Source organism: Raphanus sativus, chromosome 4 (assembly GCF_000801105.2).
Source record: "Raphanus sativus cultivar WK10039 chromosome 4, ASM80110v3, whole genome shotgun sequence".
Classification (NCBI taxonomy): Eukaryota; Viridiplantae; Streptophyta; class Magnoliopsida; order Brassicales; family Brassicaceae; genus Raphanus; species Raphanus sativus.
In genome coordinates, this window is record NC_079514.1 from 37,468,050 (window position 1) to 37,490,433 (window position 22,384).

The following is a 22,384-nucleotide window of genomic DNA, read 5'->3' on the forward strand; positions in this document are numbered from 1 at the left end:
AGGCAAAATAGACTGGATCAGATCAAACAGAAAGGACAAAGCCTAACTGGAGATGTCTAGAAGAAGCTTGAATTGTAAGACGAAAATATGAAATTACAGAAAAACAGAGAATATAAAACAAATCCCGACCGACGGTGGCTAAGGAAGCCGAATCCGCCGGTCGGAAACGAAAAACACGAATAAGACCAAGAAGATGAAGCTAGAGAGGATCTAGAGAGAGGAATTTATAGCATTTTAATTCGATGTTTATACGTCGCTGCAAAAGATAAAAGCGTAGACTAATTGTATAATCTAATTTATATCTAAGATTACTGTAGTCTCCTCTTGTGTTAGTATAAACTACAAAATTTTATTTTATTGAATTTTCTTTATGGTGGATTTCGAATAAAAATAACATTTTAAAAAAATAATTGAGTGATTGTAGTTTTTACTTTATGAAAGAATGGTCGTACAAACTGAAGTATAACCTTTGCTGATCTCTGTGTGAGAGATCACAAATTTCAATATAACTTTCCCAACAAAACCAACACGTCCCAAAGAGACAGACAAAATGGAGATAAGAGAGTACACAAAATCCAACACCTTCATCATCGTCAATCAACCTCACCAAAAAATATTCAAACCTTCTGACCGCAACCAAACGGTTTCACAAGGCTCGATTTCATAATGTTCCAAAAATCCTCAAAAATATGCTTCTTTGTTTGTATATATCCGAAATCCACAAAAAATATGCTTCTTTGTTTGTATAACCTGAAAGCAGACGGCAATTGCTTAATATATGTATGAACGAGAATCTTCACTAAAATGAACTTTTGTGCCTTATCAGACACTATGATGACTTTTGATCATCCAAGCTTAAGAATCATATAGCAGGAACAGGAGTGCCAGGAGCAGCTTCTGCCGCCTTCTTTTGCTTCTCCTTCTCGATCTCCACTCTTCTCACCTCTGCGTGCTGTGCTATTCCGTTTGCGATCGCCTGATAAGTGAAGTCCAGTGACTGGCTAAGGTTCTGAAACCTCTGCGCATCTGTTGCCTGTATAACTGTTTAATGGACAAAATGCGATTAAGCAAGATGTACACCTATAGAGTATTTTTTGCTCGTCTGCTCGAGATTGGTGGACAGAGGATTTTGTATAGATGTACCTCTAATTGCATCTACAAAGAATACAAAGGCGTCCACTTCATCGATGGGTGACTGGAACTCATCGTCATCATCGCTACCATCATCATCAGAATCATCGTCATCTTCATCATCATCTTCATCATCGTATCCGTAGGACTTTGCCTATGAAGTGAACAAGCAGAATTGGCGAAGAGTCAATTCAAGCAAAACCAAAACAAAAACATCTTTAATTCGATATAAAAACTTGACATACCAGTGCAGCTAACTTCTTTAGTCTCATGTTTTCTGCTTCATCTCCATCCTCGGTATCATCCATCCCCATCTCCCCATCATCATCCTCGTCATCACTATCGAGTCCATTTATCACATCCTCATAATCTACGTCTGCCTCCTTTGCTGCCTCTGCGAGAGAAATATGGGAAAGGGAATAATTGTAAACGTTACCCACGTCAAGTGGAAGAGAAAACGGGTCAATTGCACCACAACATACCAGCTATCTGATTCTTATAAGCAACAAGAAGATCAAGTGTTGCCCTGAAAACACGCTGCAGAGCTTCGTCGGTGAATTGATGACCACCCGGGAGTGCAAGTAACGAAGTCAAACCCAAGCAGCAAACCTTTTTATCGTGTTCCCTTGTATAAAAAAAAAGAGAGTAACCTCTTCATCAGTGGATAATAATAGAAAGTCCCCACATTACACTTATGTGCTCCTATAAACATGATAAGCCATCATAATATAAGCATCGAAAATACCTTTTGAAATTTGCTGGCAGGCCACTCCTTTTCTTTTGTTGCAACATCTGGAACCAAAGGTCAAACACTGTTGAACCAAGCCCCGTGTTTTGCAATACACCAAGTGTTAAACCTGGATTGTAGTAAAGCATATTTGCTACCTGCGAACAGAAGCAACAAAAAAAAAAGATTTTAAGTAAACTGAAATAAACTGGAATCACAGCAGGTCAACAAAAATCTCCACACCGTTCTTACCACTTGTACAAGAAGAGACTTTAAGTATGAAGTCTCCGCTCGTTGTAACAGATCAACTGTGAGTCGCAGATATGGTTCAACCCACTGATCCACCTGTCCTTTGCAATTCTGGAAAACGACTTCGATAAGCTTTGGAGCAGATTCAACATCACTGTCTTCTATGTTTCTGTCGGTCATAAGCTGTAGAAACAGAAATGTGAGACACAAAATTAGCTATGAAGCTCAAACGGTATTGTTCTGTAGACTGATGAGTGTTTTGCTTGAGTGGAGAAACTTGAGAGATGTTTATAGTACAGCATCTCCATATAATTGCACTATAACTATGAGAAGATATACTTACAGTTGAAAGAACATTAAAGAGACTTTGCTGGTAGTCGGGCTCCTTGCAAGTGAGGAAATGAGCAGTTCCCCTTGATATAAAGTTGTCCATCGGAACCAAAATATCTAAATTTTCAAAGAATAAATTAGTGAATATAACTAAAAAAGATTGACTTGGAGGTTCTACAGTAACAGCGTAAACTGAACAAAACAGAGATGAGAGAAGCCATACTTGGAAAGAAATCAATTGCCCAGTCGACCAATGCTTCCACCAATAATGGCCAGAGACTCCACATGTCCAAGGATATGTTAGGTGAATAAAAGGTCATGTATGATGCAATCTCCAGAACTTCTTCAAATACATCTACCAAAGCAAATGGGATGAGAATTCAAATGTTTTAGTATCTATATGAGTGAACTTGAGATCCGATGCTACTACACAACAAAAGGTTCACAAGAAAAATGCATACTAATGGAATCAATCAAAGTGTCTAAAATTCAATCCAAAAGTATATCATCTGGACACAATGTAACTTGCATATGCTCGGAGTCCACAAACTAAGGACCAGAGCTAGGTGAAAAAAAATAAGTAGTAGTTTTATAGATCAATTTACCGTGGCCATCAGAGGTCAACATTTTCTGCATTATTGGAAGTATAGTTGGTTCAATCTCCACAAACAGCTGAGGAAGACTGCTGACAGATTCAAGGATTGTACTTATGGCACGCAAACAACCAACAGCAGCTAAAGCTCCCATGTCATCCGAATCATCACTGGCTTCTGACGTGTTTAAGCACCTCCAAAATGCAGCCGCCTGTTAAAAAGGAGAGTCAGAAATACATATATATATCTCAAAAGTTCAAATATTCAATAAAACTAGACACACGAGAGAGCTCATTTTCTTACCAGATTTTGGCATAATCCAAAAGCAAAAGGAGCCATCTCCTCACCGAACTTATCGACAATGGTCTCCAACGTAAAAACAAGGTCTTCATTCTCTATCTCATTCATGAGTTTGAAAAATTCTGATAGGAGCAAGATCACCATCAAGTGAAAGTATTAGTTTATTCCAACGATACTGACTATCTAGTTTTTAGAAACAAGGGTTACCTACCATCAAGTAACTGAGGGAGGATTGGACGTATCTCATTCAAATCTGAAAGTTTGACCAGACAGTTTTATTAGACACACACACACATATATAAACCCACACACAATCAAGAAGACAACGCAAACGGTAAACAAATGCAAACAGATTTCATCTATAAGAATGCGTAGGAGAAAGTCATATACCTTTGCACGCCTCAACAAATGAACGTAATGCAAAAACTGAATCAACACGGACTGGGAGATCAGGATCGCGCATTCCCGTAACAACACTGTGCAATGCTTTACGAAAGTTGTTCTGGTCTGAGAAGTTGATATGGGCATATTGTCCGGCTACCCATGCGGCCTACATCCACAATCTTAACCGTTAAACAGATCAAGATGCTCCCAAGGAATATACTATCTATTGCTGAACATAAAACAGGAAGTCCATCCTAAAATATCGACAAATATTGCAACAATTTATCATTTTTCCTTCAAAATCATACATAGTTCTCAAATAGATTGAGAAGTACAACAGAAACCCCATTATGGCAACCATGGATTGCTGAAGTATCAATGACACAGTTTAAAGCGAAAAACAATGAATACCTTTGCTCTAAGATGTCCAGCTGGACTACTGAATTCAGGAAAAATATGTTGCACCAACATACGCTCTAGTTCAGATTTATAGGGATCCGTTTTTCTCAGTTTATCGCAAAGAGCTCCAACAGCAAGCATAGCACCATCTTTTTGACGGTAGGGCTTGTGTTCCGCAGGAGCTTCGTCATAACTACAAACAGTGTAAAAGAAAAGGGAAAATCACAACAAGACACAACTGAAAGAAGAAGATCCAAGCAGAACATAGCTCAAATGGAATACCTCCTGAAGATCCCTACAACAAACTGAACAAACTTTGGGAGGTTCTCTTTCCCACGTTTTTGAACCAATTCATTTACAAAATCCATAGACGCTGTTCGCGGACTGTACAAGTCTTCAATGATATCTTGTAATGCAGCACAACAGATATCATTAAATGATATGTTTAAAGACTTCTCAAGAAATTCACTATTTTTAATACTTACTGTAACCTTTCCGCACATATTCATGTGGGTCTTCCTCCCAAAGTTTTTGATCAGATTCATTAAAACACATTAGAGGGAAAACAATCTCGAAAAGCAGAACATCCAGCCGTGGCAGCAGTAAGCTGTACATGCTGTTCTTCGAAATGCTGCAAGGTAGAATGAATTAGTGTCAACGGATTAAGAACTCCAACTAACGAGAAAGAGCACGGCACATATGTCAAAAAACATAGTAGTATTTTTTCATTTTTATGCTGTAGGGAAGATGACAGTAGTACATCTTAATACATGTTAAAAGGTAGAATACTGTAAGGTGACACAAAAAGGTAGAATAGTGTAAAACTACCAAAAAACATTTAAATCTAGAGTTTTCTAATTAAAACCAAGAACGTTAAAATGGTTGACTAAAAAGCAAATCTACAATGACAGGGAAATAAGAATGTGACTCAGCCAAGTGTGCATTCTGATACCAATGAAACTAAAATACACAAGGAACCGTAAGACGAACCTGTTACTTAAGTACTGAAGGAGAAGATTGGTAACTCTGTCAGGGATATACCCTCCAACACGAATGATACTCAGAAAATTTAGGTGCCCTTCCAAAATTCTGCCTGCATAAGTCTTTTGAAACATCTGGGCGAAAGGTTTGTTTTCTAGAGTCTGAAGTTTTGGGTCTCCAAATCTATCACAAAGAATATTCACAAAAACATTCAATGGACCTTCCAAGAGTCTTTTGTTTAACATATTAACTTCAGAGACATACCTACTATAGAGCCTATTTAAGATGTGCACTGTCCACTTCTTGACCTTCCACCAGCCCCAAGATTTTCTAAGTTCCGGGTCCATCGGCTGGCCTTCAGCTGGAACAGGACGTTCCGAAACACTTAAAAACAGAAGCATCCATGCATTGAATACGTTTAGATCAGCTAATTGCTTTGGGAGCTCCAGCTGCCACAGAAAATAGTTCAAAAGAATCATGTGGTGAATCTTTGGAAAGTAACACAATGAAGATCATGATATCCATAAATCATTATGAAAAGAACACAAAAGTATGGACGGCTTCCGAAAGCCTACATGCCATCCTTTATTATTTTTGTGGTTTGCTAAACCAAAGAAGAGTTCAACTAGCAAAATTTACAATTTCCAATATGATAAGATACCATGCAGTGCAAGTAACAATCTCCAATATAAGAAAACAGAGACATGAATCACAAATGGAGTTGGAACCACCTAACTAGGAGTCGTTTAAAAATACCACATACAACACTTAAGCTGGTTTTAATTGTATTTTAGGGATATGCATATTAAGTTTAGGGAAAAACAAAATGAAAAATTTAGCAGAGAGAAGCACAAGTAACTGATCTCGCTAGCGACTTACATATATGGAAGACCAAAATATTTTGCATATCAGCTTCATAAGTTCTGCTATCTCCAGTGAGGGATTTTCTATCTGAATAAGCCCATTAAAAATAGTCAGAAGTACAGGAAATGTCTCCTCAACGATGCGGGAAACTGGTGTCCTCTCCTCGTCTGACTTGAACCTAGAAAACAAAAGTATTGAGAAAGAATCAAAGAGATGGGGCTACTTAGGCGTAAAACACTGAGATTATTATCTAGATTTGCTGCTCCTATAAATGGAATGCACATCTTTTAATAAGTCTTTAAAATCTGCACTACTGCCACGGCGACAACAAGAAGTAAAATTTCAATAAGTCTTTGAAATCATACACACGGGAATGGGGATACAAATGGAAAGTGATAAACTTACTCATATTTTCTAGAGAGTATCCGCAACACAAACAAAGCTCCATAGATTTGTTGATTTTGCAAGTTGTACTTCACCCAATCCAGAAGACGCGGCCATTGTTCTGGGTAGTCAGCATAAATAATTGTCTTGAGGCACTCTCCAAGTTGTGATCTGGATGAGAGAAGAAACAGAATGATTGGCGTTGAGAACAAAAAAAAATCTAACTTGTGAAAATATCATCCACCATCCACTGATTCATAATATCTAGCAGCCAAGGATATTGCAAAAGATGCAAGTGATGACTATCAGTTTGAAAGACTATCTATCATACAAGATGCTATTTAGCCACACATGTAATAGCATATTTTCACAAAGCCACTTGAAGTCAAACCTCAGGTATACAAAAAAAAAATTACCAGAAACCACAAAAATAAAATGACTTGGTAAGAAACCGAATGACTAGAATTGAAAAGCTATACTATTTGGCAAACTTTACCTGAGTAAGGTTGGAACTTGGGTGACGTAGACGAGGATGTTGTCCCTCACCAACTCTTTGTCGCTTTGCAATATCCTCGGCTGCTCTCCTGCAAATTCAGACGGAAATGAAGTTCTTGAATTGGAATATCCAATTTGACCTAAAGAGCTCCACCAAAATCATGACGGAATTGGAAAAATTACAAGCCTATTTATTGTTAGTATTTAGTTATTTACCAGAATCAGGTGACCAGTTCTTAGCAATGAAGTTCTTGAATTGAATACTAGCAATCTGACGCACCCCCATGTCACAGTTTCCATCCACGACAATCTGCAATAGCCTCACCAAATGCTGCGGCGTGTGCTGCAACTGCAACAAAGACAAAGAGAGTAACGTATAAAGACATGCATCATGAACTGCCATAATTTAATCAAATATAACGAATCAATCAAACTCGAGAAGAACTGTTAAGAGAATTCAAATTCCAAGTAAAAAACAAAAAAAAAACTAAGGAGACCTGATTGAGTTGCTGCTCGGAAGCTTTGCGTTCATCGGGATCGGGGCTTAGAGCGGCGGCTCGGAGGATCAAAGCGAGGCTAGGCAGATCCATCTTTCGAGAACACCACTAGACACAGTACACAAAACACACACAGACGATCAGAGGCAGTGGTGGATTCGATTGGTCTAGAAGCCCTGGAGAGAGCTCAAATTGAGTAGGCGGAGGAGAATCAGCGTGATAAGGTTTTAGAGGAGGGACGAAAATGTAGGAGGAAGGATATGAAAGTTGGTGAGCGCTGGAGAATAATATATAAGTATTTAAACAAACCCCTACTAGGGTTGTTTGACCCCCGGGTCGTCTACAGAGCCCGGTTTATCTCGAACCGGGCTCTTCTCCGGTTTAACTGTATTCAGTTTCGTATTGAGTGACACAGCAAATAGCATTTGAGTAAACAGACAACAAGCATGTAGTGTTGTATTATTACCACAAGTCATTATTTATTATTTATTTTATTTACATAAGCAGATAATATAGATATAACATGAACATTTGTATGTATCCATGCGGAGATATATAAGCAGTGAGAGCACTAGATTAGATCTGAAACAGTTGCCACCTAAAAAAAAATCGGCGGGAAACGGAAAGCGTCTTTTTGCGTCTCCCTCCAAAGGATTTGTGCCCCCTTTCCGATTCTGCTTTATAAACCCTAATTTCTCAAATCCAGATAAACCCTGAGCGATTTCTTCTGAGGATAGAGAGAGATAGAGAGAGAGAGCAAATTTGATCTCCATGGCGTGTGTTGCGGATGAATCCCAGATCGAAATCGCCCTCCACGACCACCACGTCGAAGCTCCATCTCGCTACGTGTTCTCTGTCGCCTCCTCTTCGTCGTCGTCGTCGTGCAATGTCGGTTCCCACAGTCTGATGTCCAAGAAGGTGAAGGCACGTAAGCTTCCGATGGTCGAGCGATTCGAGGTCGAAGAAGGTAGCGCTGATGGCGATTGTTGTCGCAATCGCCCCGATGATGATGATTGCAAGCCTCTTCGTCGTCCTGAGATTGTTCGCGTCTACAGTCGCCGACGTAAGAGGTCGCCGCGGGAGTCTTTGGTTGGTGGTGGTGGTGGGGACGCTGAAAGTTTGGAGCTTGACGATGAGAGGAATCAGAAGAAGAGAAGAATTGGTGAGGAGGGTTCGAGTAGTGTGATGAGGAGCTTTACTGGTTCGGGCTTGAGGGGTTGCTCAAGTGGAAGTAAGCAGAACGGGGCATCTCGAAGGAAGGGGAGCTCTGTTAAGAGTCAGGACAAGGTGTCTCTTGCTTCTTCTGGTTCAACTAAGAAATGGGTCAGGTTAGTGTTTTTCTATCACTTCCTCTGCTACTTGTTCTCTTGGTCTTGTTGTATGATGATGAGAGAGTTTTGAATGTATGTGCAGGTTGAGTTATGATGGTGTGGATCCTAAAAGTTTCGTAGGGCTTCAATGTAAGGCAAGTGTTAAAGCTAGATTATGGTCCATTTTAAGCTATTGCATTCCGTTTTTGTTGTTTGTGAAGAGGGCATCTTAAAACAACCAACTTTTGTTTTAATCTCTAGGTTTTTTGGCCGCTGGATGCTTCTTGGTATACAGGTTCCATTGTTGAATACAGTTTAGAGAGAAAGCGTCACATTGTAAGTAGTTCTAGCTACTCTACTTGAGTTCTGATTTTTGTGAGCTACTGGATATTCAAAAGCTTGATCCTCTAACGGTGGTTTCATTCTTCTTTAGGTTAAATATGAGGATGAATCTAGTGAGGATCTAGTTCTTGATCGTGAAATGATCAAGTTTTTGGTTTCTCGTGAAGAGATGGAGATGTCACATCTGAAGATTTGTACTAATGATGTGACTGTTGGTGACCGTGATTACGATGAGATGGTTGTATTGGCAGCTAATCTGGAGGATTCTCAAGATTTTGGACCTGGAGACATTGTGTGGGCGAAACTTTCTGGTTTGTGCTAAACTGATTTCCGCTAATTCTGCATATCTTTAAAATCTTCTTTATGCTGTCAGAAAGTTGATGCTTTTGGAAGCATATAGACAAGGAGAACTACCTACTGACTTACATGGCACTGCATTTACTTACCTTTTCGGGCAGGTCATGCTAGCTGGCCAGCAGTTATTGTGGACGAATCTGTTATCGGAGAGCGGAAAGGTCTAAACAACAAGGTATCTGGAGGAAGATCGATCGTGGTACAATTTTTTGGCACCCATGATTTTGCCAGGTTAGACAATGTCTTCTATATATTTAAATATCTTGTTTTGCTACCGAGTTGTTGAGATGAATGTCACGCATTATCATGCTGAAGTTTAACATCTTTTGGTTGTATAGGATAAAGGTAAAACAAGCAACCTCATTTCTCAAAGGGCTTCTCTCGAAATCTCATTTGAAGTGCAAACAACCTCGGTTTGAAGAAGGCATGCAAGAAGCTAAAATGCAAGTCTCTTTTTTTTTTCACTTACATTCTACTTTCTTGATTTTCCAGTACTTTGTGCACTAACAATTAGACCAAATAATTGTTTCCCGATGTTTCGTAAAACTTGGGCAAATTGCCTGTCCTGAAATTATTGTTATTTTGCTTCACCCAGATATCTGAAGGAACATAGGCTTCCAGAAAGGATGACTCAACTTCAAAAAGGAGCTGATTCTGAGTATTCCGCAAAGACCAATAGTACAGAAGAGGGCAGCTCAAACTCTGCTGATGATCACATTAACGATGGAGAAGTGTGGATAAGACCAACAGAACCTGTAGATTTCCGGTATACGATAGGGGACCTGCAAATAATAAATCTCGGTAAGGGTTAGAACTTATAATATGGTGTACCATCCTTTGTGCTATGGTTGATTATTTTCAGTTGGCTATTAGAATGAACTCCATTATCATGAATTGTCTTACAGGAAAGATTGTGACAGACTCTCAGTTTTTCAAGGATGAGAATAATATTTGGCCTGAAGGTTACACGGCTATGCGAAAGTTCACATCACTAAAAGGTAATTTGTTAATAAGTTTTTGGCTTTTCCTTACTAATCAGATATTTTCCGTATTTGGTTGATTGAAATTAGTTCATCAATGTGATGTGGGTTGCTGCTTTTGGTTTTAAACAGATCATAGCGCATCTGCCTTGTACAAGATGGAAGTGCTCAGAGATGCCGAGTCTAAGACTCGCCCTCTGTTTAGAGTGACTGCTGATAGTGGAGAGCAAGTGAGTAGAAACATCTAATTAATTTTTCTATTTGTATTTTATGTGTTTTGAGGTCCAGCGTGCATCTCTGGCTACCACTGATAACTATTTTTCGGCAGTTCAAAGGGCTTACTCCGTCGGCCTGCTGGAATAAGATATATAACAGGACAAGAAAAGTACATAGTTCTACTGATAGTCCTAATGTTTTGGGGGATGAACGAAATGGATCAGACATGTTTGGTCTCTCCAACCCGGAAGTCATTAAACTTGTACAGGTATCTAGTCTTTGCATTTTAATTGATTTCGTTTAGCTTCTAGTGACTGCACCTAATATGCGTTGGATCCTTATAAACCATCATCTAGCAGGGTTTATCAAAATCTAGACTATCCTCCAATGTTTCTATGAGCAAACATAGTTTGGGAAAGCATCAAAATCATCTTACTGGTTATCGACCTGTTCGTGTCGACTGGAAAGATCTCGATAAGTGCAATGTCTGCCACATGGATGAGGTTAAGGATGCATCTTTTTTGTTTCTCGATTGGGAGATTTCAATCTTTTGCGCTTTAATTAGTTAGTTCTGATTTATATTTTTTTTTCTGGCTGCAGGAGTATGAGAACAATTTGTTCCTGCAATGTGATAAATGTAGAATAATGGTATTGTTCATGCTCTGAGCTTTTCTCGTTAACATATGTCTCTTAGATCTACACTCTGTAGTGCTCTGTGTGACTCAAATTGAAATCGCTGGTCCACTACTAGGTTCATACTGAATGCTATGGAGAGCTAGAATCCTGTGACGGTGCTTTGTGGTTATGCAACTTATGTCGTCCTGGAGCTCCTGATGTACATCCTCGCTGTTGTCTTTGTCCTGTAGTAGGTAATTTGACCGTATCAATTAGTGTGTGGAGTCTTTATGTGCTTTTATTAGTGTATAATAAAAACTTCTTTTAGGGGGTGTTATGAAGCCGACAACTGATGGGCGCTGGGCTCATCTTGCGTGTGCCATATGGATACCAGGTTCAGTATTTACGATTTGTTGTTGTGTATAAGTTTTTTACCGAAGAAATAAGAGGCATTATACCATATTTGAAACTTGCTATTTAAACAGAAACATGTTTATCTGATGTCAAGAAGATGGAGCCGATTGATGGGGTGAATAAAATCAGTAAGGTTTGTCCTCATTTTTTTTCTTCTGTTCCCTTTATAGCGTCACTATGGGCTTTTCAGAAATCTTATTCCTCTTCCTTCTTTTGCCAAACTCTTAAAACTAGGATCGCTGGAAACTAATGTGCACCATCTGTGCTGTTTCTTATGGAGCTTGTATCCAAGTAAGATTTCGTTCTATCAGAGAAGCTAAATCGTTTTTATGCATTTTGATGGATTCCCGGTTCACAATTATCTAATTGAAATTGCCTAATGAAAGTGCTGCCAATATTACTGGCTTTAAGTAGAAGAAATGCAGCATAAATTTCTGATCATTCCTGTATATATTTTTGGTAGTGCTTCTGAACTTGGTGACTTTTACAGATAATTCAACTTATTGATTTTTTTCTAGAAGGGATGATGCATAAATAGAACTTATTTATTGTTTCTTTATGTCCACTGGCTAAATCCCATGCAGTTTTCTTAGTGTACTAGATTTTTGAAATATTGCATTATGATATCTTGCAAAGTTACAGTTATGTTTTCCATTTAGCCTGTGTATGAGTTGCTATATCCAATATTTAAACAACTTTATATGCCTTTATTACTGTCTAAGGCCAGCGATGAGTTGATATAATGTTAAAAATGACTACATTTTTTCAGTGTTCAAACGATTCTTGTCGTGTGGCATATCATCCACTTTGCGCGCGAGCTTCTGGTCTATGTGTTGAGGTACTGTCATATCTTGCACACAAGTGTACTCCAAACACTCAAGAGATGTTTTTAACTGATGATGGCTATCTTGACCGTCTATGTAGCATGAGAGTGAGGATAAGCTTTTTCTTCTACCAAAGGAGGATGAAGAAGCAGATCAGCGTATCCGCATGCGCTCATTCTGCAAGAGGCATCGACAAACATCAACTGCCTGCTTAGAATCAAAAGACATGATCAAACCCACTACTCATAAAACTTCTGACTATCTCCCACCACCTAATCCATCTGGCTGTGCTCGTACTGGTATGTAGCTACTGCGTCTATCTCTGGGTGCTAGGATTAAACCTTAGATTACACCATGTGTGTGTTTTTGTTAATCTTTCATGTTCTTACATACCCTCTGGGTATTTGATGCAAAGGTTTAATCTTACGCATTTTTCACATTCTTTTTTACTTTTAGTAATGTTTTCATCCTACGGTTCAGCAGCATAGATGATCCATCTTAACATATTTTTGGTATATTGTTGCAGAGCCTTATAATTTTCTTGGAAGAAGAGGGCGGAAGGAACCTGAAGCTCTTGCGGCTGCTTCTTCAAAGCGGTTATTTGTTGAGAATCAGCCATATCTTATCGGTGGTTACTCCCGAAATGAGGTTTCAACCTATGAGTGCATTCACGGATCAAAGGTGTCACAGATGAATACACCAACCAACATCCTCTCGATGGCTGAGAAATATAGATACATGAAGGAAACATACAAGAAGAGATTAACATTTGGTAATCATTCGTTCTTCTTGAATTAACAGCAAATCTTAGGGAATATCACAGGTCCTTCAAACTTATGCTACAATCAAAACAGTAGGATTTCTGTAAGATTAAATATTTTGTAGAATCTTCCTTTTAAAAGTTTTCTTTTCTTTTCAGGGAAATCAGGAATTCATGGTTTTGGCATATTTGGAAAGCTTCCGCACAGGGCTGGAGATATGGTGAGCATACTTAAATTGTACAGTAAGTTCCATCTTTGGAAAGTATCACTCACGAAAATACCATATGATTTTTATGTAGGTGATTGAATACACCGGAGAACTTGTTAGGCCTTCAATAGCTGACAAAAGAGAACGTCTTATCTACAATTCAATGGTGGTAAGCAGTTCTAGCTAACTTTGTACATTCGTGTGCTACATATATGGTAAATTCTATGAACAATCCTGGAGAATGAATCAGTGGATTGATCTGTAGCTTTATTCATCTAAATCGTACTTGTATGTAATTTACTAACCGTTATATATTCTTTCATAACATTCCTCTTAAAAGTATAAATCATGGATAAGTTCATAAGTATTTGAGAAGTTAATTTGTCTCTTATTTTATAGGGTGCGGGTACTTATATGTTTAGAATTGATGATGAGCGAGTCATAGATGCTACAAGGGCAGGAAGCATTGCCCACCTGATTAATCACTCCTGTGTGGTATGTCAATGTTTCATCAAATCTTAGTTGCTTGTCTTCGATTGAATTAGCATCTGCTAAAACTAAGCATTTTTTTTGTCTTGCTTTTGTGCAGCCAAATTGCTACTCGAGAGTCATCACTGTTAATGGAGATGAACACATTATCATTTTCGCAAAGAGAGATATAGCTAAATGGGAAGAGCTTACCTATGACTACAGGTTTCATTTCTGAATCACTGAGATAATTCTATAATCATTTTGCTAACTCTTATCTTCTAATTTACAGGTTCTTTTCAGTCGATGAGCGGCTTTCATGTTCATGTGGCTTTCCCGGGTGTCGAGGTGTTGTTAATGATACAGTAGCTGAAGAACAACTGTCGAAGATATGTGTTCCTCGCTCTGATCTAATAGACTGGACCGGACAATAAGCTGAGTTAAAACTATAGAACTAGAAATACTCATCCCCTACTTTTTGATTGTTGTAGCTCATTATACTGAGAGGAATGTTTTAGCTGTGAACACAAACCATTTTTCTGTACAGATACAAAATTACTGTGTAGCAACTACACTGATCACAGTAACAGTTTCATAAAGACATACTTGCATTCTCTTTTTCTTTCCAGATTTGTGTGTGCTTCATCTAGAGTTTAATCCCAATGGTGTGTCCACACTTCACTTTTTACAAAGTTATTTATGGAACAACGCAAGTGTGTGCCTTAGTGATAATGTTGTGATCAGTTGTGATTCATTATTGTTGTAGAGTGTCACCTCGATCTGTTTGTAGGATGGAACAAAAGAAGTGAGATACTTAGGATAAAAACCCGAGCACACAGAGAATTGAGTGAGGCCTACACCAAGATTCGCTTCTTTTTGGCACTTTTTGCATTGGACACAGTACGTACACCCACTTAATATTACTCCCTACATCTCTTTGAACATAGTAGCTCTTTGCAGGCTTCCATTGTGTTTATTAAGCTAAGGAAGCTGATATAAGTAGTGAGTGATGAATTAGAAGAGGTGGTAACACAGGCAATATTAGATGGTTCGGTGCAAAAAACTAGCCTCATTCATTGACAGTGGTGGATGCAGAAGCCGCAGTTATGATGTGGTCTAAATATATTGAAGATTTGGGGATTTGAGATTTGAGAGTTATTCCAAGAATCTAATCCAAGCCCATCAAGAATTCAGAATCTTGGCCAAGTATAAACAGTCAGACCAGTGAGATATTTTTGGAACTTCAACGGGATTTCGACAATTGGAAACTTAGATAATTTATAGAAATCGATTTGAGGAAAATGAGTTTGATTCGAAGATACAAGAAACTAAAACCTGTCAAGAGAGAGGTGAGAAAAGTTGAACAAAAGAAAAAGAACAAAACCACATGGAATAGCAGTAAAAGGATTTTTTCTAGGCGACTGGGATCATCTCAGGGTAATCTACAGCAGTGAGGGGAGCTTCCGGTAAAAGAGCAGCAGCAGGAGCCGTAACCTGAGCAGGTGCAGAGTTAAAATCTTCTTCCTTGGGAGCATGGATGATCACAACATCGGGCAGTGGTGTCTTTGGTCCCGTTACTCCCTTAGGGTCCCAGTCAAGCATGACCTTGACCTTGATTCCGAGCACGCCCTGCACATACATTTGTGGGTTAGACATTGCTTGCCGGTTTACTTACTCAGCCAACCAAGTCAGAAGAAAGAAACTCTCACCTGTCTAAGGAGAACATGTCTGACAGCAGAATCGATGTACTCCTTGGTAGGTTGACCAGATGAAACCATGTACCCGTCCTTGAATTTCATGGACTTGGCACGCGCTGCACGTAGCTTTCCACTCACAATCACCTGAGAGCAAGCCATTTGAAATGAACAATGTCTCAGATTAATTTTGTGAAGGGAAAATAAAACAATTAGAGAATGAAGTGATTTGACACACCTCACAGCCCTTAGCTCCACTCTCCATGACGAATCTCAAGACACCATAGCAAGCCCTATCCACAACCAAATAACATTGCAATATTAACATCCAACTTTTGTTAAGAAATGAGAGAGCATGTAAATAACAATGAGAAATATAAACTAAGCAACACCCCAAAACCTAGCTTGAACCACGCATCAATTCTAAGTAAAAAGAGTGTAACTTCTCTAAAGTATTCAAGAACGATAGAATCTCCATGAATATGCTTTCAAGGTTTTGCCCATATACAAAACATTTGTAACCCACAATCCTTAATTCCTAAAGTTATAAACTTTATCCTACCAATCAGGTAATGTGACTCATTGTATGAGATCAAACAGTAGAAAACACATAGAAATGAACAAGGCACATGTCGTACCTGCGAACGGCAAGACCACCGAGGAGCTTGTAACGGAGGGACTCGGCCTGAGCAATGGCACAGAGACCTCTGTTGGCAACCTTTTCAGCGTAAAGCTCAACACTGTCTTGAGGAAACCTGAATCTCTTCTGTACAAGAGATGTCAACTCCCTGATCCTCCTCCCTTTCTCACCTACGAATAAACTATACTTATCAGATCTCTACAGTTAAAAGTCCTAAACCTTCCAATTCAAAAGGAAGGTTACTAGATTATTACCGAGAACATTTTGAGTACGTGTGGCTCTGATGATAATCTCAGTCCTCATCGGAGTAACCCTAACCTCCACACCTGAGTATCCATCCTCCGCAAGCTCTCTAGTGAGCACCTCGTTCAACTCGGCGTAGAACACACCGTCCGCTACAAACTACACAAAAATTCATCACATTTGCGTTCAAATACGAACGCATCGAAAGAGATCCACTGATCCAAACAAAATAAAAATTACAAATTCACCTTTCTCTTCTTGCTAATCTGAGTCGCCATATTCGTGGAAATGTAAATCTGCCGACAGCTGAAACCCTAACAGTGTAAGAAGAAGATGAGCAGTGAATCTCGAGAGAATGATGATCACTATGGACGGTAGAACTTTATACCTAGGTCAGAAACTGGTTTCATGGGCCCAATGGACTTTAATGGGCCTTTCAATTTCTTATTCTAATAGGCTCTTAAGTAAAAAAGTAATAGTTCGGCCCATGTAATTAACATACTTCTTCTCCCTAAGTAAAAAATTCTGTGCATCTTGCACTCACAGTAACGATGTGACGATCAAGCCTTGACGAACATTTTCTGATGGTATGATGTTTGCTTTGATTCATGTTACTAACATATTTTGTAAAGAAAATAAAAACAGGAACTAAACTAAATTTCTTATTAAGTGGTCTGACGGATACAAACTACAAGAAACTGAATGTTCTGTACGGTAAATACAAGGAACAAGGTTTTTGATCGATATATTCAAAATCTAGTTTTCTTTTTAAGTTAATTGTTTTTCAATTTAACTGAAATAGAAAAACAACAGAGAACAAAATAACAGGGTTGGAGATATATAGCGTTTCCATGCAATCAGTTCTTAGGACAAGAACCGGGAAACAATGAAGAGATTCAAAAAACTGTGCACAATGTTCCATATCTAAAGCTGTAGTTTACAAAAAAAAAATGTTCAAAGCTGAATCCCCATCTTTGACAAGGTGCTTAATTCTTCTTTCTTTAATTTAATCAGATTTAATTACGTTCAACCTCTTCCTACTAATCACAATCCTTGTACGATACTTTTCATCTAAGACTAATTCTAGTCAAAAAATGTAAACCAAAAAAGTAACGTTTCTTCTTTGTTTCTCTATTACTAAAATACAAATGAGTAGTTAGATATCTTTTAGATATCGGTTTCTTACCATATATACCTACTAGTTTTCTGAAAAGTAATAGCCAAAATTATCGACGTTCCATGGCAAGATTTTGAACAAACATGTGTTACGAAAAAAATAATTTTATACTAATAGTGATTATGTGGATTAGTGATAAATATTTTAGTTCTCTTCTATAAAAAAAGATACTTGACGACAACGTAGGTGGATGTGAACGGAAAGAACACGGCGCCGTTATACAAATATTTGAAAGCAGAGAAAGGAGGTTTGCTCATTGACGCAATCAAATGGAACTTCACAAAGTTCTTGATTTCTCCTCAAGGCAAAGTCTTCCAGAGATACTCTCCTCGAACATCTCCTTTTTAATTCGAGGTACCGTACCGTACCATTCCACGGTTCCCTTCTAAACCGGAATCCTCACATTTCTTGATTAGATGTTTCACACATAACACTAAACACCACCTTATTATAGCTAACCGATTTATTTGGATCTGTGCAGAAAGACATTCAAACTCTTTTGGGACAGGCTTCTTCTTAAAACCATCATATGAACTATGAAGTTTCAAGAACGAGTTTATCTATTATCCACAATATTGCAAAACATGTGTTCTCTGAATCTTGTTTTAAATAAAATGTTGTCTTCTCATTGTTGACATGTCGGTTTCATGGATGAAAAGATCATTTTTCTTTTTTTTGGTCAATGATGAAAAGATCATATTTATCACGTCACGTGACTCAGTTTTAAAGCTCAAACTGAAAAGTTATACTGAGAAAGAAATCATATTCGCTGTTACTAGAAAAATTGTATACGTAACAGAACACGTGAAAGGAAAGGATGATCATGTCTTAACATTTCGCCCTATCGTACACGACACGTTAAGCGTGTTCACAACTTATGACCACAAAGTTTCTGATTCTTTTCCCACAAACGGGAAAGACAAAAAAAAAGATAAAAAGAATCACAAGTAAGTACATGTTGTAACTGAAGCAAAGCCACGAGCTTTACCATCATCTAGAGCCCTAATTACCAATGATACAAAAACAATATCATAAACAAGAAGATTAACTTATTAATCAAAACGCTGACAGTTAGATGATGAGTTACCTCAGCCAAACAAAAACAGAGGACTTCAAAAACAGAGTTGTTTCTTTGTCTCTCTATAGATCTCATTACTGCATATAACGAGGACAAGAACTCTATTTAGATGTCAGATGTTAAAGCAAACCATTATTGCAAGAAGCAAATGCAAAAAACGCACAAAAGAATTTGAATTTTTTTATTCAGCAACACATTTATTTTTCATTAACAAACACTAGACGAATAATACTAATACACATAACATGCAATTAAAAAAAAAAGTAAAACCAAACCAGTTACTCCATGTGTCACACAATTAATGCAGGTCCATTCTCAGCTAACAAGGGGCAGAGACTTCATTCATGCAAAGGAAAGGTCTTCATCAGTAGATTTTTTTTGCTCCTGATTCAACCAATATGTTCAGACAAGATCATGATGAATGTTGTTCAGCTACATAACCGGACAGTGCAAGCTACGGCTTGTGCCCAGTATTTGAGTCTTGCTTTTACATCATCTGGATTATCACCTGAACTCAAAAGTCAAACCATCAATAACTATAATGACATAAATGAAATGTTCTTCAAATGGAATCAAGATCTACTTACCAGGGCTAGAGATCTTCCAGTTTGCAACTGGGTTGCTCGTGGTCGGTGGTGGTGGCTGAGAATCTTCTTCAGCTGGACACATTTGGTTCTGCTTATCATCCAAGAACTTCTGGCTCATGGAGTAACAAAGCTCTAGAGCAGGCAAAGTGTTGCAGAGCTCAGGGATCTCGTCGTAGCTGAACCCAAACCCTAGATCCAAACAGCCTTTAAGCTCCTCAAGATCGTCATCCGTCAAACTCTTACCTCTCGTAAGATCTTCTTGATCAGCAGCCTCCACTACGTATCCCTCGAGCAGCACTTGGCTCTTCCTCTTCTCAAGCTTGTTCTTATTCTCTCCGGCGAAAACACCACCTCGGCGAGTCTCGATCTCGTCCCAAGCTTCTTGGATTCCTCCTCCTCCTTGTTCGTGTTGTGGTGAAACTGTGTTGGATGTTTCTTGGTCTTGGACAGAGCGTGTCCATTGATCTGATGATGACTCGAAGTGAATACAACCCATGTCTCTCTCTTTTTCTTTAGAATGATCGTTTTCTTGTTATAATAAGAGTTGTTTTTTCTTATCGGAGGTGAATGGTGAGGAGAAGTTGTTATAAAGAGAGACGATTGTGTGTGACTTTTCTTAGAAAAGAAGCATCAATTATTGGGTGGCACAATGCAAGTGGCATCTTCTTCTAGTTATGCCATCTTGTGTGGGCCATGATTATGATTCTATGACATGTGTGTGTCTGAGACAGACACGATGGCTTTACTATTTGATTCTGAATTTTCATAATTATGTTTAAAATAAGTAAAAGAAAAGAAGAATATTGCTATCTTGCTTGGGTGTCTACTATCAATGTTAAAAAAAAACACAAACGAAGAGTTATGATTCTACATCTTATTTCTTTTTGTTTTCAAATACTGGTAAAATCAATTACATCGTATATAAAATTCTCTAAACTTTAGTCACTGATCTTGGTTAAATTGTTTAATTAAGAATTAATTAATATTTTTAATCTGTAGATTTAGATTTTAAACTTTTTAAAATATGAAAATATGTGAATTAATGAAAAATAATTTACAAAAAATTTACAAGGAGGTTTCGAACCATAGGAAAGATAAAATTATACGAATTAATAAAAAAGTTTGTAAAAGATTGGCATCACAATAATTATTTGTAATAGAATTATTGATTGTAGAATTATTGATTGTAGAATCATTTATAATAGAATAATTATTGGTTTTCTTGAACTAGCATTCAACTAAAATCTTAGAACAGGATAATTTAACTTCAAATATTATTAGAGAATAACTTGAAGAATATGCTACTTTAGACCTAGCATTCAACTAAATTCTACTATATGTTAATAACTCGATTTATTATTATTAAGAAAAATGTTGCAAAGAAATAAATGGGTTAATTTAATGAAATTGAAAAGAGTGTTTGTTATACTTCCAAACGAGAATTTAACTTTTTTGATCCAAAAGGCCTTCACACTGGAAACTTGATATAATTTTAGAAATAGGATTTCAAAAGGTGTCTGATTCCAAGAACAAAAAGAAAAGGAACAAAATCAAATGAAATAGTAGTAAAACAGGGTTTTTCTTTCTAGGCAACTGGGATCATCTCAGGGTAATCTACAGCTGTGAGGGGAGCTTCGGGTACAAGAGCAGCAGCCGGAGCAACAACTTGGGTAGATGTAGAGTTCACTTCTTCTTCCTTGGGAGTATGGATGATCACAACATCAGGCAATGGTGTCTTTGGTCCCGTTACTCCCTTAGGATCCCAGTCGAGCATGACCTTAACCTTGATTCCGAGCACTCCCTGCACATACATTTGGGGTTAGACATTGCTTGCCGGTTTACTTTACTCAGCCAACCAAAATTCAGAAGAAAGAAACTCTCACCTGTCTAAGGAGAACATGTCTGACAGCAGAGTCGATGTACTCCTTGGTAGGTTGACCGGAGGAAACCATGTAACCGTCCTTGAACTTCATGGACTTGGCACGTGCTGCACGGAGCTTTCCACTCACAATCACCTGAGAGAAAGCATTTGAAATGAACAATGTCCCGAGATTAATTTGTGGGGAGAAAAATAAAACGATTTAGAGAATAACATTGCAAATCAGTACTCACCTCACATCCCTTAGCTCCGCTCTCCATGACGAATCTCAATACACCATAGCAAGCCCTATACACAACCAAATAACATTGCGATATTAACATCCTGATCTTTGTTAAAGAAATGACGGCATCAAAGACTGGAAACAGTAGGCAATTATAAACTAAGCAACCAGCCAAAACCTAGCTCGAACCATATGCATCACCAGCTATAAACTTTACTCAAATCATTTAGGTAATGTTACTCATTAACAAGCTAAAAAATTCATTATCACATTGCACACCTACCATATCAAACAAATACAACTCAAGCAGTAGTAATGAAACAACTCATAGAAATGAACAAGAAAACCATGTCAGTAGTACCTGCGAACGGCAAGACCACCGAGAAGCTTGTAACGGAGAGACTCAGCCTGAGCAATGGCACAGAGACCTCTGTTGGCAACCTTTTCGGCGTAAAGCTCAACACTGTCTTGAGGAAACCTGAATCTCTTCTGTACAAGAGATGTAAGCTCCCTGATCCTCCTCCCTTTCTCACCTATTAATAAACTATACTTATCAGAGATCTCTACAGTTAAAAGTCCAAACCTTTTAATTGAAAAGGAAGGTTTACTAGATTACCGAGAACATTTTGAGTACGGGTGGCTCTGATGATAATCTCAGTCCTCATTGGAGTAACCCTAACCTCCACACCTGAGTATCCATCCTCCGCCAGCTCCCGAGTCAGAACCTCGTTCAATTCCGCGTAGAACACACCGTCCGCCACAAACTACAAAACAAAAACAAAAATCAACACAATTACAGGAACCAGTTCAAAATACGAAAGAGATCAATAGGAAGCAGCGAAATGTCACCTTTCTCTTCTTGCTGATTTGCGTCGCCATGTTTTAGAAAATAAGAGGTGGAAGAAGAAGGCTGCCGATCGCTAAAAAGTTCTGGAAACGCTAAGAGTTTAGCTGCTGCGGCGATTAACGAAGAAGATATAGTTGGGGACTAGGGTTTCTCTATTGCTCCTGCTGTGTGGCTCGTTTGTTATTGAATT

The 22,384-nt window shown here is 38.3% G+C and overlaps 5 protein-coding genes and 1 long non-coding RNA gene across 7 annotated transcripts; 2 read left to right on the plus strand and 4 right to left on the minus strand.

Annotated features, from left to right (window-relative positions):
- Positions 1–557: 557 nt before the first annotated feature.
- On the minus strand, positions 558–7,594 carry LOC108855454 (importin beta-like SAD2). The gene is made up of 22 exons (XM_018629286.2): positions 7,335–7,594; positions 7,054–7,186; positions 6,839–6,926; positions 6,364–6,513; positions 5,974–6,136; positions 5,359–5,543; positions 5,104–5,277; positions 4,599–4,744; positions 4,396–4,519; positions 4,126–4,306; positions 3,721–3,880; positions 3,542–3,583; positions 3,334–3,452; positions 3,043–3,241; positions 2,661–2,792; positions 2,451–2,554; positions 2,111–2,290; positions 1,877–2,016; positions 1,614–1,756; positions 1,377–1,525; positions 1,144–1,285; positions 558–1,041 (listed from the first exon to the last, which is right to left on the minus strand). The coding sequence occupies exons 1-22, from the start codon at positions 7,425–7,427 to the stop codon at positions 863–865; spliced, it is 3,126 nt and encodes a 1,041-aa protein (XP_018484788.1). The 5' UTR covers positions 7,428–7,594; the 3' UTR covers positions 558–862.
- Positions 7,595–7,905: 311 nt separating this feature from the next.
- On the plus strand, positions 7,906–14,454 carry LOC108848359 (histone H3-lysine(4) N-trimethyltransferase ATX1). Of its 2 annotated transcripts, none has more exons than XM_018621697.2 (24): positions 7,906–8,662; positions 8,748–8,799; positions 8,906–8,980; positions 9,078–9,297; positions 9,445–9,571; positions 9,679–9,783; positions 9,936–10,141; positions 10,246–10,338; positions 10,453–10,550; positions 10,649–10,804; positions 10,893–11,039; positions 11,137–11,184; positions 11,288–11,405; positions 11,480–11,545; positions 11,637–11,698; positions 11,800–11,856; positions 12,335–12,403; positions 12,490–12,688; positions 12,916–13,161; positions 13,309–13,370; positions 13,450–13,527; positions 13,758–13,853; positions 13,948–14,051; positions 14,119–14,454. In XM_018621697.2, exons 1-24 carry the CDS (start codon positions 8,106–8,108, stop codon positions 14,258–14,260), a joined length of 3,183 nt encoding a protein of 1,060 aa, XP_018477199.2. In that variant the 5' UTR covers positions 7,906–8,105; the 3' UTR covers positions 14,261–14,454. The 2 variants fall into 2 exon arrangements, with proteins under 2 accessions (XP_018477199.2, XP_018477200.2); XM_018621698.2 differs by having other exon boundaries at positions 7,907–8,662; positions 10,896–11,039.
- A 633-nt stretch (positions 14,455–15,087) lies between these two features.
- LOC108853896 (40S ribosomal protein S3-2) lies at positions 15,088–16,790 on the minus strand. The gene is made up of 6 exons (XM_018627373.2): positions 16,652–16,790; positions 16,415–16,562; positions 16,159–16,330; positions 15,759–15,813; positions 15,536–15,667; positions 15,088–15,455 (listed from the first exon to the last, which is right to left on the minus strand). The coding sequence occupies exons 1-6, from the start codon at positions 16,679–16,681 to the stop codon at positions 15,240–15,242; spliced, it is 753 nt and encodes a 250-aa protein (XP_018482875.2). The 5' UTR covers positions 16,682–16,790; the 3' UTR covers positions 15,088–15,239.
- A 130-nt stretch (positions 16,791–16,920) lies between these two features.
- LOC108853900 (uncharacterized) lies at positions 16,921–18,251 on the plus strand. Its single transcript, XR_008944991.1, has 2 exons — positions 16,921–17,934; positions 18,062–18,251. It is a non-coding gene; the product is annotated as an uncharacterized LOC108853900 (long non-coding RNA).
- Positions 18,252–18,814: 563 nt separating this feature from the next.
- On the minus strand, positions 18,815–19,854 carry LOC108853899 (uncharacterized). Its single transcript, XM_018627376.2, has 2 exons — positions 19,246–19,854; positions 18,815–19,166 (listed from the first exon to the last, which is right to left on the minus strand). The coding sequence occupies exons 1-2, from the start codon at positions 19,739–19,741 to the stop codon at positions 19,087–19,089; spliced, it is 576 nt and encodes a 191-aa protein (XP_018482878.1). The 5' UTR covers positions 19,742–19,854; the 3' UTR covers positions 18,815–19,086.
- An 858-nt stretch (positions 19,855–20,712) lies between these two features.
- LOC108853898 (40S ribosomal protein S3-2) lies at positions 20,713–22,354 on the minus strand. Its single transcript, XM_018627375.2, has 6 exons — positions 22,197–22,354; positions 21,964–22,111; positions 21,709–21,880; positions 21,358–21,412; positions 21,129–21,260; positions 20,713–21,046 (listed from the first exon to the last, which is right to left on the minus strand). The coding sequence occupies exons 1-6, from the start codon at positions 22,224–22,226 to the stop codon at positions 20,831–20,833; spliced, it is 753 nt and encodes a 250-aa protein (XP_018482877.1). The 5' UTR covers positions 22,227–22,354; the 3' UTR covers positions 20,713–20,830.
- Between the last annotated feature and the right edge of the window lie 30 nt (positions 22,355–22,384).

Bases quoted from the DNA above. Each gene is read 5' to 3' on its own strand.
- LOC108855454 (XM_018629286.2), bottom strand. From the start codon at position 7,427: ATGGATCTGCCTAGCCTCGCTTTGATCCTCCGAGCCGCCGCTCTAAGC. The intron at 3,584-3,720 runs GTATATGACTTT...TCAAACTTTCAG, and splicing joins ATTTGTTGAGGCGTGCAAAG to ATTTGAATGAGATACGTCCA. The intron at 3,453-3,541 runs GTAGGTAACCCT...TGCTCCTATCAG, and splicing joins CCTCCCTCAGTTACTTGATG to AATTTTTCAAACTCATGAAT.
- LOC108848359 (XM_018621697.2), top strand. From the start codon at position 8,106: ATGGCGTGTGTTGCGGATGAATCCCAGATCGAAATCGCCCTCCACGAC. The intron at 11,546-11,636 runs GTTCAGTATTTA...CTATTTAAACAG, and splicing joins GTGTGCCATATGGATACCAG to AAACATGTTTATCTGATGTC. The intron at 13,162-13,308 runs GTAATCATTCGT...TTTTCTTTTCAG, and splicing joins CAAGAAGAGATTAACATTTG to GGAAATCAGGAATTCATGGT.
- LOC108853896 (XM_018627373.2), bottom strand. From the start codon at position 16,681: ATGGCGACTCAGATTAGCAAGAAGAGAAAG. The intron at 16,331-16,414 runs GTAATAATCTAG...GTTTATTCGTAG, and splicing joins ACGTACTCAAAATGTTCTCG to GTGAGAAAGGGAGGAGGATC. The intron at 15,668-15,758 runs GTGTGTCAAATC...GCTTGCTCTCAG, and splicing joins GTGGAGCTAAGGGCTGTGAG to GTGATTGTGAGTGGAAAGCT.
- LOC108853899 (XM_018627376.2), bottom strand. From the start codon at position 19,741: ATGGGTTGTATTCACTTCGAGTCATCATCAGATCAATGGACACGCTCT. The intron at 19,167-19,245 runs GTAAGTAGATCT...TTTTGAGTTCAG, and splicing joins CTGGAAGATCTCTAGCCCTG to GTGATAATCCAGATGATGTA.
- LOC108853898 (XM_018627375.2), bottom strand. From the start codon at position 22,226: ATGGCGACGCAAATCAGCAAGAAGAGAAAG. The intron at 21,881-21,963 runs GTAATCTAGTAA...GTTTATTAATAG, and splicing joins CCGTACTCAAAATGTTCTCG to GTGAGAAAGGGAGGAGGATC. The intron at 21,047-21,128 runs GTGAGAGTTTCT...ATGTATGTGCAG, and splicing joins GACATGTTCTCCTTAGACAG to GGAGTGCTCGGAATCAAGGT.